The sequence below is a fragment of the Fukomys damarensis genome, unplaced genomic scaffold (genome assembly GCF_012274545.1).
Source record: "Fukomys damarensis isolate Sample0158 unplaced genomic scaffold, DMR_v1.0_HiC HiC_scaffold_36, whole genome shotgun sequence".
In the NCBI taxonomy this organism is placed as follows: Eukaryota; Metazoa; Chordata; class Mammalia; order Rodentia; family Bathyergidae; genus Fukomys; species Fukomys damarensis.
The window spans coordinates 42,911,427-42,928,607 of record NW_022900948.1 but is presented as its reverse complement, the minus strand read 5'-3'; the positions used below and the strand labels follow the sequence as shown (position 1 = coordinate 42,928,607).

Sequence of the window (17,181 nt, the reverse complement as noted above, 5' to 3'; positions counted from 1 at the left end):
TCCTGTTAAGCCACATGTATCACTCCCCCTTTTTCACTCCCTCTTTCAAAACTTTATAAATTGCTGGCTGAACTTATTAAAAGTGGAAGCGTTCCAGAAACCTCCCCGGAGTCTGCTTGGTGATTCTGTGCCTCGCCCTCCCAGTCCGAGTTCCTGAACCTTGTTCCACAAGCAGGCTTGTGGACAAAAACAACAATATCTTGGTCCTTGTTTTTTTCCCATTCCCCTGCCCTCCCTTCCACCCCTCCACCCCTTCCTATTTACAGGAGGATTGTTTCTGTTTTTCCTTCTTTTCTCATTTTTCCTTCCCTTCTTTCATTTTCCGCACCTCCCTCCCTAGTTCCCCTTCCTATATATAAGGATCTATGTATAAGAATGTGTATATAGGAATGTGTGTGTGTGTGTGTGTGTGTGTATGAATATGCATATCCTATGGGGGTTAAAGCCATAAAGCCATCCCAGGACCATGACGAGGGGGCAGAGGAATACTGAGTTTCTGTAGGGCGCTAGGCTCTGGTGGAATTTCGGAGTCACTTGAAGGGGAGGGGACTCACTGACCGGTCTGAGGATTACAGAAAGGAGGTCAAGGAGCCCTCCCAGTATGGCTGCTTTCAACAAACAAGTCGGGGAGACCCATAGCATGGTAATTTAAAGTGCCATTCTGTACCCACCTCTTGCCATTCCCTAGTTTGTACTAGACCCGAACTGTATTACGATAATAAATGAGTTTTCCAGACTGGCAGGGTCAGAACAGTCTCGCTTTTGAAGCATACAGCCTAACGGTGAGGTCCCTGGAATCTGAGAGGTGTTGCTCAGGACGTTTCCCGTGGCACATCTTAGATCCTTCAGAGGGCGTGCTCTTCAGAATCAGAAAGCCTTTGGGTTCTCGGGGGATCCCCTGTGATGCTCAAGGACTTACTAAGCAGATGTCTCTGCTTAGAGCTCTGGTGGCAGCACGGATGTCTTCCTAGCTGAGTAGAGCACTCTGGGGTTCTCTTGGCCTTGGGACCCTCTACACCACGGCTCACTAATTCTCAGGGAGTAGGATGGAGCACTGGGGCTCTGTTAGCCACTTGAGAAACAGCACACTCTTAAAAGATAGGGGTGGAGTGCCCCCATGGTGTGAGGGTACAAGCTTCCTTAGACGTGGTCCACTGACTCTAAAGGAAAAGGTAGAGCCCCCCCAGAAAGTCCCCAAGAGATCAGGGTGGGGTCTTTCCAAGGTTTCCCTGGCTGTCTCAGCAACAGTACCTCTTCCACTCATCCCATCAAAGCTTTGACACTCTAAGGCGGTAAAGGCTGACCTGAACTTTTGAGTGATCTAACTCAACTCTCATATGGTCTTTGAAAGCAAAAAGCTTAGCTTTTAATATTGATGCCATACTCTATAGTGAAATAAACAAGACACATGTGTAAATACTGAAGAGTTTATCTGGTGTGAAAAAGTAAAAGTGTAAATAAGATCCAAATTGTATAACTGACAATGTGAAATAGGAAGAAAAGGGCTAAAGGTGTAGGGGAAGTGGGAAGGGTAGGGGAAAGGAAATAAGGGAAAAGAAAAAATATGAGAAAAGGAAAAAAATGGAAACAAAGCCTTTGAAATAGGGGAGGGGTAGAGGGAGGGCAGGGCTATGGGGGAAAAATGAGAACCAAGATCTGTCATGTAAAGGTACAAGATACCAATGATGAATGTTACTGTACTGTATACTTAAAAAGTACCAATAAACTCAATAAAATAAAAAAAAAGTTTAGCTTCTATCTCTAAGAGTGAGAAAGCTGAGAGCCCACATGATTTATTAAGTAGTACAATTTATGTTTATTCATGTCATTACAATTCTCTGTGCTTATAAAATACCAGCTTTTCCTGGACTGTTACATATACTCATTAACACCAGTCTGTGATAAGTTGCTTTGAGAGAAATAAATACAGTGGCCAAAGGAATCTGCAGCCACTTTTTCAAAATACTGTTAACATCTTTGGGCTTCTTGCGGCTCAGCAGTGACTCACAAATCACTATACATTCGGATGCTGGCAGGCTGGACAATGGCATTTATCCCCTCCATAGGGATAAATTTATTCCACCTAAGTTACTTAGGAAGTGACATCGTTAACTTTTTTTGTTCCACTGAGTGACAAGCATCCAGGGAACATCTGATCTATCGTAGAGGCAGGAGGGCAGTTTCCACACATAACACTAGTTTGCCCAGTTGTTAGTGTCCTTTAGATCTAGGATTTTTATAGCATGTTATCTTCCATTGCAAAAAAAAAAAAAAAAAAACTTTAAATACGGGTTTTGGGGGCTCAGGATTTAGCTCACCGTCACTTGCCTTGCAAGCACAAGGTTCCAAGTTCGATCCCCAGTACCCAAAATATATTTTTTTTAAGTAGCACTTTAAATATCTTCCATTGCCATGTACAGAACAATACAGATGTTACAGACTGTCTGGCAGCCTCCAGCCACTCCTCAGAGATACCAGTCCTACTGTGAGAAGAATGTACTTCTGCCTCAATTCCTGTACACTGAGACCCCGAATATCCAAATGCTTAGACTAACATGCATAGCAATGTCCAAAACAAAAAGTACCTGGAAGAATAACAGAGATCTCAGAAACAAATCACACACTGTACCCTGTGTGTCCTTGGTTTCGACTAGAGTAAGACGCTCGCTGAAGGATTCACTGACCTAAGCCGTCAGCCACAATAGGCACACGTCATTACTGGCAAAGCCTGAGCAGTGACTAAAATGTCCTACCACTGGGGGTCCTGAACTACAGTGGTCTCCAATCCTACCAAGAGACACTGGAAATGGGGGTGGGGATAGGATCCTTTAGCTCAGATTCAGGACAACTTGGGCATCTGTCTATACTGCACACTAAGTAGGATGCACCATCACTGCTGTTGTACAACCACCACTGTGCTCAAAACAAGTCCGTTCAAGAGGAAATGTTGGATAAACTGCTGCAAAGCAACTGTCCAACTGCTGTTCCTGGAAGGAATGAACTATTCAAAGCGCAATAGCTCCTCCTGCTGTCCAAATGGAAGAAGAGCAGCAAAACCAGGCATCAGTAAACAGCATTTGTTGGGGACCAGGCCACAACGTTACCAAGAACTAGAAAGTATGACTGTTGGGGACTGGTGCTGCATGGCCCAGGCCCACTGAATCGATGCACCCTGCCTCCAAAACATGGGGCACACTGAAAACCGTGTGTCCCTTGGCTGTGACAGGACAACCAGTGACTGCGGCATGCTTGAGACAAGATAGGCTCTGCCAAGGCTCTCCTAAAAGCGCAGGAAAACAGAAGGAGCTAGTGCCTCATTAACCTGGGCCCCTATTGTGAGGTTTAATGTGTTCCTTTCTCATACGTTCCCTTTATAAACGTTTAACCTGCTCTGTTTCTCAAAATATTTTTCAACTGTTACTGTCCCTCCAAAGGATTCTGGGCCCCTTCCCCCCTGTACCTTTCACTTATTAATAAAAGCACATCAACTGTGGGGGTTGTTGAGAGTGTCCACTACAGGCATACCTTCTCCCACTCCCACTAAGCTTTTTTGATGTAAATAATAATATTAGCTTTAATATGAAAGAAAAATAGGCAAAATTAGGTACATGCTGTATATATAATGTTGGGATGTAAGCAGATATCTTGTCACCATACGCTCAACAACATGCTCATGTACAAGTTGTGTAAAAATAAGCTGAGCATGGTGGTGTACACCTGTCATCCCAGCACTCGGGAGGCTGAGGCAGGAGGATCGCTGTGTTGGAGACCAGCCTGGGTTACATAGTGAGTTCCAGGTCAGTCTCAACTACATAGTGAGACCCTGTCTCAAAAAACAAAAAAAAAAAAAAAAAAAAAAAGAAAAAAGAAAAAAAAGGAGCCTTATGCTCAGTTTCCTGCTAGACTACAAGAAACGGTTTCTAGGCAGGTTCCCCATGCACAAGCGGCTGAGATTATAGTCTCAAGAGTTAGCTTTTCAAACTGCAAACGAAGATGGCAAACAAGCCCTTGTGACCATTAGGACTGTGAAAGACCTAGGAAATTATCTCTGAGCTTACCAAGATAGATAAATAAAAACTTATGAGAGGTCCATGCTGGCTCGGGCTATGTTAAGTCTTACAAAGGGAATGAAAAACATCAATGTTAAATGCTTTCGTGGTGGGAAAACAGGTTGCATTTCCTAGCAGTGTGCTGCTCCAGCCAGGTCAGATGCAGCTATGCCACTGCCCACAGAAGGAAATGGGGGAAATAATGATCAAGCTGCTGGTCTTTGCTCCTGGTGCAAGAAGGGAAAACATTTTGTGAAGGACTGTCACTTCAAATATCATAAGAATGACACCCTCTTACAACAAATGGGAATCAGGCCCAGCCCTGGGTCCTTCAAACAACAGGGCCTTTCCCATAAGGACAATGGGCAGCAAATCCACCATGGGTTCCCTCACTCTCGGACTACATGGAAGCACAGGATTAGATCTCCCTGTGGCCTAAACCTATCAAACTACCCACTGGAGCCGGGTGTGGTGGCACACGCCTGTCATCCCAGCACTCGGGAGGCTGAGGCAGGAGGATCGCTGTGAGTTGGAGACCAGCCTGGGTTACATAGTGAGTTCCAGGGCAGTCTCAACTACATAGTAAGACCCTGTCTCGAAAAAATAAATAAATACAAAATAAAACTACCCACTAGAATTTGGGGGCCGCTTCCTGAGGATACTGTTGGGTTAATTATGGATAAAAGTCGTCTAAATTTGCAAGACATAGCTGTGGTTCCTGGAGTGACTGATTCTGATTGCGAAGGACAGGTGCATGGGTATCTGGGTTTTTGAACCAGGTGATTATGTCACTCAGTTGCTGCCTCTCCCTGTAGTAAAGCCTACTTCGGTACAGTCTGGGTGATATTCCTTCTAAGCACCCTTCTTTCCCGAAGCTGGATAAAGGGCTATGACACTGGCCCTTTAATTGCTAGTCACTCCGCTCCATGCTCCAACTCCCCTCTCTGCTCTGACTAGCACCATTGGTCCGACTTTAGTGTCTCCTGTGCTGCTCAAAATGCCAAGACAAGGGACATCACAGACTAGTCTTTCTTTTCTTTTCTTTTCTTTTCTTTTTTTTTAATTTTTGGTCTTCTTAGATGGAGAGGATGTAAAGGGGCCTGTGCTGATACCAGCCCAGTAAACAGCCGTATAGGTCTAGTCAAGATCCTCACTTTGAGTTCCACTTGATGACAAATAAGGCCGTCAAAGATGCTTGAGTGACTACTTTGCACGACTTCAAGGTTGCCGAGACACTGCCCCATTTCAGCCTTGATTTCCTTTGGCACATTGCAGAAAGCCCGGCAGTTGATCTTGTTTCACTTACAGAGGTATTTTAATTTCTTTGGGGTAAAGAAAGTTCAACTTTTGATCACAACCAAAGGACTTCAGGGACACAAGAGGGGGTGAAGGAGACACAGTCAGAATGACCAGTATGGAAGCCTCACACTCTCTCCATCCTAGTCTGCGATCACTAGCAACTAAGACCTCACAAGTCTTTCATTTTGCAGAGCCTGTTTATTTTCCTAGCCTTAAAAAATGTAAAAGCTTTTGCATTTGTCTTTGCTCAGGACAGAAAGAACCTAGAAAACACCTCCAGAGAGACTTCAGCACCCCCAAAACTCCACAACTCCTTGACCCCCAGATCCCAAAAAAGCACTGTCTGACATTTTACATCTGCATCTGGCTCTCCTCCCCCTAAGAAATGGAGGGCCTCAGTCTTAATTCTCCCACTGGAAAAACAGGGCCTTAGGACAAAACTGTCCAGCAGTGGGACAGGTTACATCTCTACTTCTTAAGCTTCTCTGACCTTAATGACACAAAACATGTACTGAGATTGCTTAGAATCTCCCTCTGTAATGTCTCCTTCCAATATGTATGGAACTATGATTTAAAAAAAAAAAACATGGGACACCTCACTGGGAGGTTTAATTGTGGTGGATTAATTAATGGTCAACTTGGAATGCCCAGCTGAACTGAACCAGAGTGGTTCTGGACGTGGAAGACCCTTCTGAGAATGCAGCTCTGGTCTTTCCCTTGAGCATCCCTTCCTGGCTCCAATGCAGATCTCTAGTCTGGTGGCACAGATCCTTCACCCAACCACCTCAAACTTTCTAGCTTCTACCGCAAGCCTTTGGGCCTTCCCAGTACAGATTCTTGATAGAGACTTGCATGAGACATTGCTGTGAGCTCTCAGCCTCTGGCTGGACCAGAGGACATTGCCTTGGGCCCTAGGCCCTAGGCTGGATTCTTTGAGTCTATAATGCATGGACAGTCTCTTACACACTGCTGCATGTGAATTTTTGGTTGAACATTATAAAACAATCATATAAATTATGTGTCCTGTATTAAACCTTGCAAATCTTGACTACACCAGAGACCCAGAGGCACAAGAGTAAGAAGAGAAGGTGCAGGAAGGTAAAGTTTCCATTTTTCCACCAGTATCCCAGCCCCACTCTCCAAACTGGCAGTGTTCACCCCAAAGCCCTGCGGTACCTCTGCCTGCCAAATTCACTAGGACAACTCCTCATATAAACCCAGGTGCCTCTATGGGCCTAATGGGGAGCAGGTGGCCATGAAAGGGGGACCGGAAACGTGGGAGAGGTCAGCACGGGTCAGGGCAGTGTGTGCAGGGGACGTCTGTGAGATGTGTCAAAGCCTGGGCATCTGAGGCATCTGAGGGCTCCTGAGGACACAATCTCATCATTTAGCGCAGGCACACGATGGGGCTTCACTGTGTAATAATGAATCACCATAAACAACTTATACATGGGCCACGCAGCCTGCAAGATCAGCCAGAATGCTTTGTCTTACTATAGCTCAGTAAACTGGTTTTTAAAAAACTACTGCGTGCTGGTGTTGGAAAATAAAGTTGGGTCCTGCTTTTTTATGATGTCGCTCCACGTATGTTCTTTTCTTTAGGAACCTCGCCTGACCAGGCCTCCGTTCAGCCCATCAACCCCAACACTGTGGTTGCCAGGGATTTAGCTCAGTGGTGCCACCGCCTGCCTAGCAAGCACAAGGTCCTGAGTTCGATCCCTGGAACAAAATAAAACAAAACACTGTGGTAGACTGAAAATGACCCTCCAAAAGATTTCCTGGGACCTGTCTTTGGTATATTTATTTGTTTTGGGTTTAGAGAGGTCTGTCATTCTTTCTTTTCTTTCTTTCTTTCTTTCTTTCTTTCCAGTGCTGGGATGATCCCAGAGCCTAATACACACTGGATAAGTTCTCAAGCACAAAGGTACACTCCCATCTCTGCAACCTGTAAATGTGACCTTATTTCATAAAAGAGAAAAAAGAACAATCTTTGTAATTGTGAATGATTTAAGAATCTACTTTATATTTTTTATTTTTTAATTCCATAAAAGTTAATAGTTTAATGCCTGATTTGTTTTGTTTTGTGTTTGGAGACAGGGTCTCGCTATGTATTCCAGGCTGGAATCAAACTCACAGTCTTCCTGCCTTAGCAGAGGATGATTGTTTCTCCACCTAAGATCTGGGCCACCAAGTCCTGTCTACAGAAGCTCACACTTCCCTGCAGAGCCCTGACCCAGCCTCTGTAATGGGGCTCCAGAGGGGTCACAGCCAGGCCAAAGCCAAGGTCCGGGTGCTTGTTCTGAGCATTGCTTTCCTCTGTCCCTTGCCCATCTCCCTACCCCTCACCCCATCCCCACTGGCTCAGTGGGACTTATCCTTGTGTCCCTCATGGTGAGGACAGACACTACTCACGTGCTATGCTTCTGGGAACCAGATCAAGAGTCAGACTAGCAGAGAACTTAGCTAGTGGCACTGCACCTGCCTCAAAAGTGCAAGGTCCTGAGTTCGATCCCCAGTACCAAAAAAAACAGTCAAACTGGATTCCTGAGATGTAAGAAATGAATACCAGGGAGTCTTTCCCTGCCCTCAAGGGTGGATTAGACTGGGCTGGGGCCAACCCTCTCCCTGGAAGTCAGGCCATCTTAGTTTCCCTCTAGGAAGGTAGCTTCCTGTGGGCTAAAACCAGAGTAGCCAGAATTCTGGCTTCTGGCCACAGAAAACCCAGATGTGAATCTGATCCAGCTGTGGCTGCTATTAAGCAGGACCAGAGTGGGACTCAGGAGGCCCCTCTTTGGCTTCTCCCAGCAGGTGCTCCTCCCTAAAGCTTCCGTGGGGTTTTTCAAGGCTACCTAGGGGGTCTGCAATCCCTAAAGGCAGAATGGGAGATGGTAGAGGTGGCCTTGCAGGACCAGCTCAGGGCTGGTAGAAACCATCAGAGAGGCGAAGGGGATACAAGTGAGTTCCAGGCCTGACAGTGTGTGGTGCCACACATGCAGTACAGGCCTTTTCAAGTGCCACCACTCCAGGAAGTGTGGACCCTTGAGTCCTCTCCCTGGCCAGGGAGTGGGCAGGGACTGAACCCCCCAATGTCCTGTCTAGCATGTGGACTGCAGGCCACTCAAGTCTCACCAGTGGTATGGACACACACTGCCCTGCGGTGAGACTTTCACCCTAATCTGCACCATGGTCGTCACCCAACCTCCCTAGTGCTCTCCTGGACTCGGAAGGGGGTGCACAGAGCCTTTCCCTCGGAACCCAATCATCAAGAGGCCTCCCATTCTAAGACGTGACTCTGCCAGCGACCCAGCAGGTCCCCTGCCCCTCCAGCTCAAATTCCAGGTGGGCCACATCTCGGACTGGTCCTTGCCACATCCACGACCATGACTGGCTCAGGACACACACACACACCAAAGCCTGGCAAGAGCCTCAACAGCCCTGGAGTACAAATCTCTCACCAGGCCTCATCCTCTTTTCTCTGTCCCCAACCACAGGGTAATGAGATGTCACCAGGTATCAGCAAATCAAAGGCCAAGACAGAGATGAGGACAGAGAGCCAGAGGAGATAGCAGAGTGTCTGAGATGGGCTTGCTTCGGTGCAGAGAGAACGGGCACGACACAGATCTCTGACTCACCCTTACCACCTCTGCCCACCTCCCGACCCGTCAGTTCTGCCTTTACAAGAAGAGCTAGGCCGCACACAGATGGCACCCAGGACCTCAGGTGTCCCTGCACAAAGTTTTCTCTGACTTTCTTTCCTTTCCTTGTCACTGTCGTTATTTGGTGCCCAGGTTTTAACACAGGGTCCTTGCACTGAGCTATCTCTTCAGCAGTTTATTTCTTATTTTGAGACAGGGTTGTGCAGACTAGACTCAAACTGTCTTCTTGACGTAGTTTCCCAGAGAGCTGGGATTACAGATTCGCACCACCGATCGATGGTCAGGCTTCCTTTTAAGGTTGTAGACAGCAGTGTAGGCGGAAGCCCTAGAGCTGGAAGAGGAGGAGAGTAGGGCTGGGAGGGTGGTGGGCTCAGGCGACCACAGCTTCACTTCCTGCATTTTCATCATCCAGCTCAGGAAAGAGGGCAGAAAATGGAGGGCTGTCTGGGGTGAGGGGCTGAGGCATCACCCTACCCACCAGGTCAGGACTCCTCTAAAGCTGCTCTTAGAACCCGCCAGCCCAGAGCCCAGGCTGGGGCACGAGCAGCAGATGTGCACAGACCGTGAGGTCCCTTTTAGTCCCATATGGAGCCTGCAAAGCCCCGTCCAGGTTCAGGTCAGGAACAGGACAGGGGCTGCCCTCATGAGTGACCCATCTCAAGGGGACACTGTATAGGGCCTGGGGTCTGTTGCTGCCTCCCCAGGATGCTGGCCAGTCCCCCACTGAGGAAACAGCCTTCCCCTGGAACAAGCCTTGACTCAACCACCGCAGGGACAGTCCTGAAACCCAGGCTTGAGCCACTGGGCTCCATGGCCCAAGGATGTGGCCGGAGACAGCGAGTCTGAATGATCTCTCGAGCCCAGAGCACCTGGTATACACAGCAGCACAGTGCAGCCCACACTACCCCAGGAGGTGCCCATCCCACGTGGTCCGTGGCCAGGGCTCCACAGTGATGCACCCGCAACCTCAGCACTCAGGCTTGCCAAGCGACCTCATCTACAGCCCCTGTCCTGTGTCTGCCTGCTGTTCGCAAAGGAAAGGCCAGTTCCCTAGAATCATCTGCTTTTTGTCTGCTCCTGTGGATGAGGAGGGGACATGAGGGAAGAGAAAAACTCGGGTTATCTCACCCTGCGCTGGGGCCTCCTTTGGGCTCCTCCGAGGTTCAGGATACGGCCTAAGCAGTCTCAGAGCAGATGCCCTGTCCTCTGTCCAGGAGGTCCACATCAGCTACCCCAGCTGTCTCAGTTACTTTTCCCCATCACTGAGACGAAATACCCGGCACCCAAAGTTAAAGGAGGAGAGGTTTTATTTAGCCCGCAGTCTGTACAGGTTTCAGTCTCCAGGGGGCTGGCTCCGAGGCTGGATGGCGCAGCAGATGGGCATCGCAGAGGAGAAACAGTTCGTGGCAGGCAGAAGGTAGCTGAGCAACAAGGGGAGTTTTCCCACCCTTCATTTTTCCAGGCTACTTAGGGAGGCTACACTCACACTTTAATCCCACTGCCCTTGAGCCCAGCATTGCACCATGAATCAGTTCCAGCATCACACACTCTAGACCCAGACACCTTTAAAAAGCCCCACCTAGTGTCAGGGATTTAGCTCACTGGTGCCACCGCCTGCCTTGCAAATGCAAGGACCTGAGTTCGATCCCTGGTGCTGGGGAAAAAAAAAAAAGCCCCACCTAAGACCGCATGAGGCTTTGAGGGGACAGCTAGACCCAAGCCATAACACCAACATTTCTCTTTTTTTCTTATTTTTACAAAATAACTTATTTCATATACAATCCCTAAATCCTTAAGAGTTAAATTTCTGGGCCGGGGATTTAGCTCAGTGGTTCTACTGCCTGCCTCACAAGTACAAGGACCTGGCTTCAATCCCCAGTACCAAAAAAAAAAAAAAAAGAGAGAGAGAGAGAGTTAAATTTCTTGTATTCTCTTTTCTTTTCTTTTCTCCCCCCTTCCCACCTCATTCTGGCGCTAGGGATCAAATCCAGGTCATCATGCACTGCAGTAAGGGTTGGGAAAGGAAAGAAGGGAAAAGAAAAAATATGAGGAAAGAAAAACATGGAAACAAAGTCTTTGTACATAAGGGAGGGTGGGAGGATGAAGGGAGGGCAGGGGTATGGGAAAAAAACAAGAACCAAGACCTGTCCTGTAAAAGTACAAGATCCCAATGATGAATGTAACTGTACTGCATGCCTAAAAAGCACCAATAAACTCAGTGAGAAAGAAAAAAAAAAGAGATAGCTCATGACCTATTCTGGGGCAGAGGCTAGAAGTCTTCTGCAATTTGATGACGGTCAAGTTTAGGTTTGTTAGGGTCATTTTTCAGTGGCCAATATCTTTCCCTCAGTAGCCAAATAAAAGGATCTGTCCGGTTTTGCTTACAAAGCCTGTGCGTCCCTCAAGCAGCGCGGGTGTTATGTATAAATTTAAATACTCTTTGGCAGCTTGTCCAGTTGGAGAGGGCTCAACAATCACTTTAGGAAACACGAAGCGAGCTTCTCTTTCTGCTGCAGCCAAGTCCTTCCTCCCGTGCAGTGAGGTCCTTAAATCTTCTGTGCCCTGCACTGCCTTAGACTGCTTGGGTGTGTCTCCTGTGCTAGCAAACTTACTTGGTCCCAAAAGTTCTTTCCGGTAAGAGATGGCATTGTGTCTAGTTAATATCATGGCAACCAGTGGCCCAGAACTCACGGAAGCTTAAATTTGGGAAAAATAGGGGCCGGGGATTTAGCTCAGTGGCGCCACCACCTGCCTCACAAGCACAAGGTCCTAATTCGATCCCCAGCACCAAAAAAAAAAATTGGGAAAAATTTTTTCCTATACTGTTCCACATAAAAGTTACAACAGTGCTCAGGAATGAGACGTAGTTTCCTTCTCTGAACAATGGTGAATCCAGACCTGAGAATAATATCTTGTATCTCCTCATCTTTGTCAACAATATTGAGTTTGACAGTTGCCAGAGTTTTTCTACATAGATGTGAGGCAGGGCACTGATACCTCCATTTCAGCCTTTCCAGGTACAATCTAAGTTTCGTGACGGATATCAGTTTGGTGCCTGCCCTTCCAGCTCCAACACCAACACTTTCTCGCCATTTACAAGAAGCAGGAAACAGCACAGGGCTTATGCAAGCAAAGAATTCTTTTCAGTGTTCTTTTTTTTTTTTTTTTTTTTTTTTTTTTGTTTTTTTTTTTTTTTTTTTTTTTCTTGTTTTTTGAGACAGCATCCTGCTGTGTAGTTTGAGCTGGCCTGGAATTGACTTATATTCTGGGCTGGTACATGTCAAGCTCCTCCTGCCTCAGCCTCCTGAGGGCTGGAATTACAGGCACATGCCACCATGTCCATTACAATTTTTGCTCTCCTCAAGTACGGGGAGGGGTCCTTGACACACATCCCCACTCTGCTTGCACAGAGTCAAAGATGACAGTTTTTCAGGACCTCAGCTGCTGACCCACGGATGAAGAAAATCAGATGAAGGAAAGACACAGTGAGCAAACACAGGGGGCCCCTCCCTGGCCTGCCGACTGTGGAGCTCTAGGAATGTCCCTCCAGTCCACGCAGCCTTCTCCTCTCTCTATCTTGCATAATCCTGACCAAAGGAAAGGGAAAGATATTCTCCTCATACTTCCAAACGAGTTTCTGGCACTTGGCTCCCTCTTCCTAGACAAGGATGAGCGCTCCCACCCTAGGGAGGCAGCCCGGTACACTATAAATAGTTCCTCCAGGTTGGTCTCCTCAGCCCCCTTCCTCCTCCAACACCTGCCAGCCCAGCAGCTGTCCTGAAGCCATGGCCCTGGGTCTGCTGTGTCTGGGCCTCTCCCTGCTGCGGACCCTGCAGTCCCAGGCCCAGGACACCACTCCAACCCTGATCCCGAGCCCACCTCTGAGCAAAGTCCCCCTGCAGCCAGACTTCCAGGATGACCAGGTAAGGGCTCTGGAGGGGCAGGTGCAGGCGGGGCCCAGGGGAAGAAACAATGGGAACGGAGGAGAGGAGAGGTAAAGGGACCCAGGGGCAGTGTTGGGTGGGAGGAACAGGACTCAGGTAGGCCAGGCCCGGTGCATCCCAGGAAGGGACGTGTTCGGTCCCTCTGAACAAACTGAGGCTCTAGAAGACCAAATGATCACTTCCCCTTGGCCACCCCATGCCTGACAAAACAGGGTGAACTTTCCCAAAGTCCTTCTTGGCCCTGTAGGGATCTGCTCTTGCCGGCCTCTCGGGGCAGCCTGATCCCAAACACTGCTGCTCTGGGGGTCCCCAGGGGTAGCAGCAGGGACAGCATGAGAGGGGTGGCTCTGGAGCCAGCCCTGGGCCCTGCCTGTCATCAGCCCCTTTCAGTTCCAGGGCAAGTGGTACCTCATAGGCCTGGCAGGGAACGCATTTCGGAAAGGAGGACAAAGCCAGTATAATATGCACAGAACCATCTACAAGTTGAACGACGACCACAGCTACAACGTCACCTCTGCCCTACTCAGGTGAAGCCACCACGTCCCGGGTGTCTGAGAGGCAGAACGATGTCAGCTGAGGAGTGACCGAAGCTGAGGGATGCTGTCAGTCATCTCACCGCCCTGCACAAAATCAGTCTTCCTCTCCCCTTCTCTTTGTCCTTTTTATCCTAGCTCCCACCTTCCCTCTCTCCATTAACATTCATGGGTAGCTCCAGAACAAACACACGCAAAAAGCAGAAAAAATAAAGAAAGTAGGGTGATCCAGAGGGGAAGAGGGACACTGAACCCAGCCTGGGACCCAACCCAAGGCTCAGTGGTTTTGCTGCCTGCCTCGCAAGTGCAAGGACCTGAGTTCGATCTCTGGTACCTGACAGCAGGCCTGTCATCCCAGCACTCAGGAGGCTGAGGCAGGAGTGTCGCTGTGAGTTCGAGACCAGCCTGGGCTACATAGTGAGTTCCAGGTCAGTCTCAACCACATAGTGAGACCCTGTTGCAAAAAAAAAAAAAAGAAAGAAAGAAAGAAAAAAAGCCTCACCTTAGGGGTCAGCAAAGCAGCCAGGCATCAGCGTGGCCACCTGAGCAGGGGCTGATGAGCAGCTGGGAGGGGAGCAGCCCAGGCCAGTCTCTGGAGAGTCTCACCTTGATCCAGGGCCCGGCTCCAGCAAGAGCCAGGATCTGGGTGCAGCTACAGGAGGAGAGGTGGGGAGGACCAGGAAGGTAAGGCCTCCAGTCCCAAGTGGGAGATGACAGAGGGGGCGCTCAGAGTGGGGAGCTGGGGCCCATCTACCTGAAGGTCTGCCCGCTCTGACCACTGGGTAGATTACAGTTGAAGCTCTTGAAAATCCAGGGTCAGGAGGAAGGCAGGTTTCTGAGGTTTTGTTTTAGGGTGCAGGAGAGTGACTCCATGTTCTAGGGTGGAGTCAGGGAAGAAGTCAGGTGTGGCCCAAGGGCTAAGGCGGCGCTTGGCATGGAGCAGACTGGAAGCTCAGCCAGGGGAGACGGGAAAGGGGCGCATTGCGATAAGAGTGGGGCACAGGGCCTGGGGTCTGGCGTGAGGCAGCCCGCCCCGGGGAGGCAGCGGAGGAGCCGGTGAGTGCTGGAGGGAGGGTCGAGTGGCCCCCACAGCAGAGCAGGCAGAGGCTCAGAGGAGAAGGCCCAGGGCCATGGAGCAGGCCGGGCAGGATGCCTGTCGTGGTAGGGAACAGCCTGTCACAGGCTGGGCTGAACTGGGGCCTCAGAAGCCAGCTGTCTCCCTGGCCCCTCTTTGTCCAGGCAGAGGGGACCAGGGCGGTGTCATGTCCCTGCTCAGCTCCGAACATCTCTCTCACCCGCAGGGGCCAGAACTGTGACGTCCAGATCCGAATCTTTGTCCCCAGTGTGCAGCCCGGCCAGTTCACCCTGGGCTATATGCCACGTGAGTCCCGAGTGAGCGGGGCCCTGGGGGGTGGATTCAGGGAGCAAAGTCCACTTGGAAGGGGGTAGGCCTGCCTGCTCTTCTGTACAGATGCCGTCCTGCGGGGAGAAGTCCCTGCTGGCTGATGGAGGGGCACGGGGACAGCGCCTTCTTCGCAACCAGGGCAGGTATGACCCTCACTGTGCACGCTGCAGAGTACCTTCCAGCACAGAGCTACACCGTGAGAGTGGTAGCCACCAACTACACTCAGTTCGCCATGGTGTTCTTTGAGAGGAAGTACGGGAACAGAGTGAACTTCAGGACCACTCTCTACGGTGGGTCCTCGCTCCATCCCATGGGGGACCAGGTGCACGGTCGCTCTTGGGGGAAGGGGTCCCCTATCCCCAAATACCCACAAAGTCTTCTGCAAGTCTCCCTCAGGGAGGCAGCCTTTCCACAGACCCTTCATGGGAGAGGGCTCTGAGGCCTCCTTTGACAGTAGTTACAGACCGAACCGGGCACGGTGGACACAACTGTCACCTGAGCCCTGGGGGGCTGAGCCAGAGGATTAGGAGTTCAAGACCAGGTCTCCAAAAAATCTTAAAAACATAACCGCAGAGTGTCTTTCTGTTGCCCACTCACTGCCATGTTGGCCACAGGGAGAACCAAGGAGCTGAGCCCTGCAGTGAGGCGGAGTTTCGTCAACTTTGCCGAGTCTCTGGGCCTCACTGGTGACAACATCATTTTTCCTGTGCCCACGGGTAATGGCCAGCTGGGGAGGGGGAAGGGGACGTGCAGCTCCCCAGGCTGATGCTTCCCCAGCAGGGAAAAGCAACAGGAGAGACTCGGTCCCTTGATCCAGTGGAGGGGTAGGGGCTCCCACCCTGGGGTTTGTGGCCCTCCAGGGGCCCTGACCCTAAGTGGTCCCCTCATAGTTCAGCCAAGGCCTGCCCAGAAGACAGCTTCAAGCCGAGCTCCGAGTTTCCTCAGTCACACTTCCTTGGGCCACCTCCTCTCCATGCCCTGAGACTTCTTGTCCTGGGCCACTTCCCCACACTGCGGGTCTTGCTGTCCTGGGCCGCCTCCTCTGTACCTTGGGTCATGTTGTCCTGGGCCAGCTCCTCTTCCCTGGGCCTGCTGATTCCTGGCATGACAGGTGTCCCTACTTTCATATAGCCTGGCCTCTATTCAGGGAGCCCCTATGTCCTCTGCGCTGGGCGAGGCTGGGTTGGAGGTAGCCAGGGACAGCACAGCTGCTGGCAGCCAGAGAGCACACACACGCACACACACACACACACACACACACACACACACACACAGCCACCTGCTCTGATGTTCCTTCTCCCCACAGAGAGGTGCATCGATGACTGAGTGTGCAGTGAGTATGGGGGGCAAGGGGCCGACAGGGTAGGCTGGGCTGGGGGTCTCGGGGCTGCCCTTGTTCCTCCCCACTCCCCACACTTGAACCCCATCCGTCTTTACTCTGCTGACCCCTCCCAGGTCCCTCCGTTCTCCCTTTTTCTAGTTCCTTCACCCGCCACGGTGACACTGAGAGAGCTGGAAGACCCTTCTTACAGGACAGGGCTGCGCACCCGTCACCCCAAAATCCACCCTGCTGATGGAGACCCCTTGTGCTGATTAAACACATGCACCCTGTCTCCAAGTCTGTGCTCCTTGTCCCCTGGGTCATGAGGAGGGGGAAGGGCAAAGGGAGGGCTCACACCAGCATCCCAGGGCCTGCATCTCCAGAACGCAGCCTGACTTTTGGGTGCAGAGAGAAAGCCAAAGCGGAGGTCTCCAGGTTCCCTTCCATCTGTTGCCACTGGCTGTCCTGAGTCTGTCTTGGACCAAATATGGCATTCACTCCCACCGTGACTGGACTCCTAGCCCCAGCCACAGGCCCACCTGCAGGGCAGTCTTCACACCCCCACAGGGGCTGATTTGCCTACCTTGTAGAATCCCTAGCTGCTGATACCGTCCCCTTGGGTCTTAGGTCCAGTTAACGGGCTTGGTGGGGACACACACATCCAAGCCACAGCAGCTCCATACCTGATGGGGCTTTCTGCCCCCTCACCTGGTCCTAGGGGAAGGAGGCTGTGCCCACTTGTTTGTCCCTTAAAGGACAGCTGGACTAGGATCAGGGCAAGGTCAAGAGGAGTCTGAGAGGGGGCAGAGAAAATGGATGGGGTCGTGGCTGGTGGAGAGGGTGGGGTTGATATGGGGCTGAGAGCTGCGCAGGAATAACAGCCCAGGCTGAGCCGTACCGTGGTCTCACATTCGCTCAGACTTGGCCCTAGGACTCCGGCCACGGCTGATGTGTACTTAGCCCTATGGTTCCCT

General features: G+C 50.4%; 1 protein-coding gene and 1 pseudogene across 1 annotated transcript; one reads left to right on the top strand and one right to left on the bottom strand.

The window, feature by feature from the left end:
* Positions 1–11,273: 11,273 nt before the first annotated feature.
* On the bottom strand, positions 11,274–12,333 carry LOC104854953 (annotated as a pseudogene).
* A 420-nt stretch (positions 12,334–12,753) lies between these two features.
* Positions 12,754–16,499, top strand: LOC104854927 (neutrophil gelatinase-associated lipocalin). The gene is made up of 7 exons (XM_033758989.1): positions 12,754–12,927; positions 13,339–13,475; positions 14,783–14,862; positions 14,907–15,176; positions 15,501–15,602; positions 16,193–16,219; positions 16,342–16,499. Exons 1-6 carry the CDS (start codon positions 12,790–12,792, stop codon positions 16,210–16,212), a joined length of 747 nt encoding a protein of 248 aa, XP_033614880.1. The 5' UTR covers positions 12,754–12,789; the 3' UTR covers positions 16,213–16,219; positions 16,342–16,499.
* The last annotated feature ends 682 nt before the right edge of the window (positions 16,500–17,181 follow it).

Excerpts from the sequence above, each read along its gene's own strand:
- LOC104854927 (XM_033758989.1), top strand. The coding sequence starts at position 12,790 with ATGGCCCTGGGTCTGCTGTGTCTGGGCCTCTCCCTGCTGCGGACCCTG. Across the intron at positions 12,928-13,338 it reads CAGACTTCCAGGATGACCAG|TTCCAGGGCAAGTGGTACCT; the intron begins GTAAGGGCTCTG and ends AGCCCCTTTCAG. Across the intron at positions 14,863-14,906 it reads CACCCTGGGCTATATGCCAC|CAAAGTCCACTTGGAAGGGG; the intron begins GTGAGTCCCGAG and ends GGATTCAGGGAG.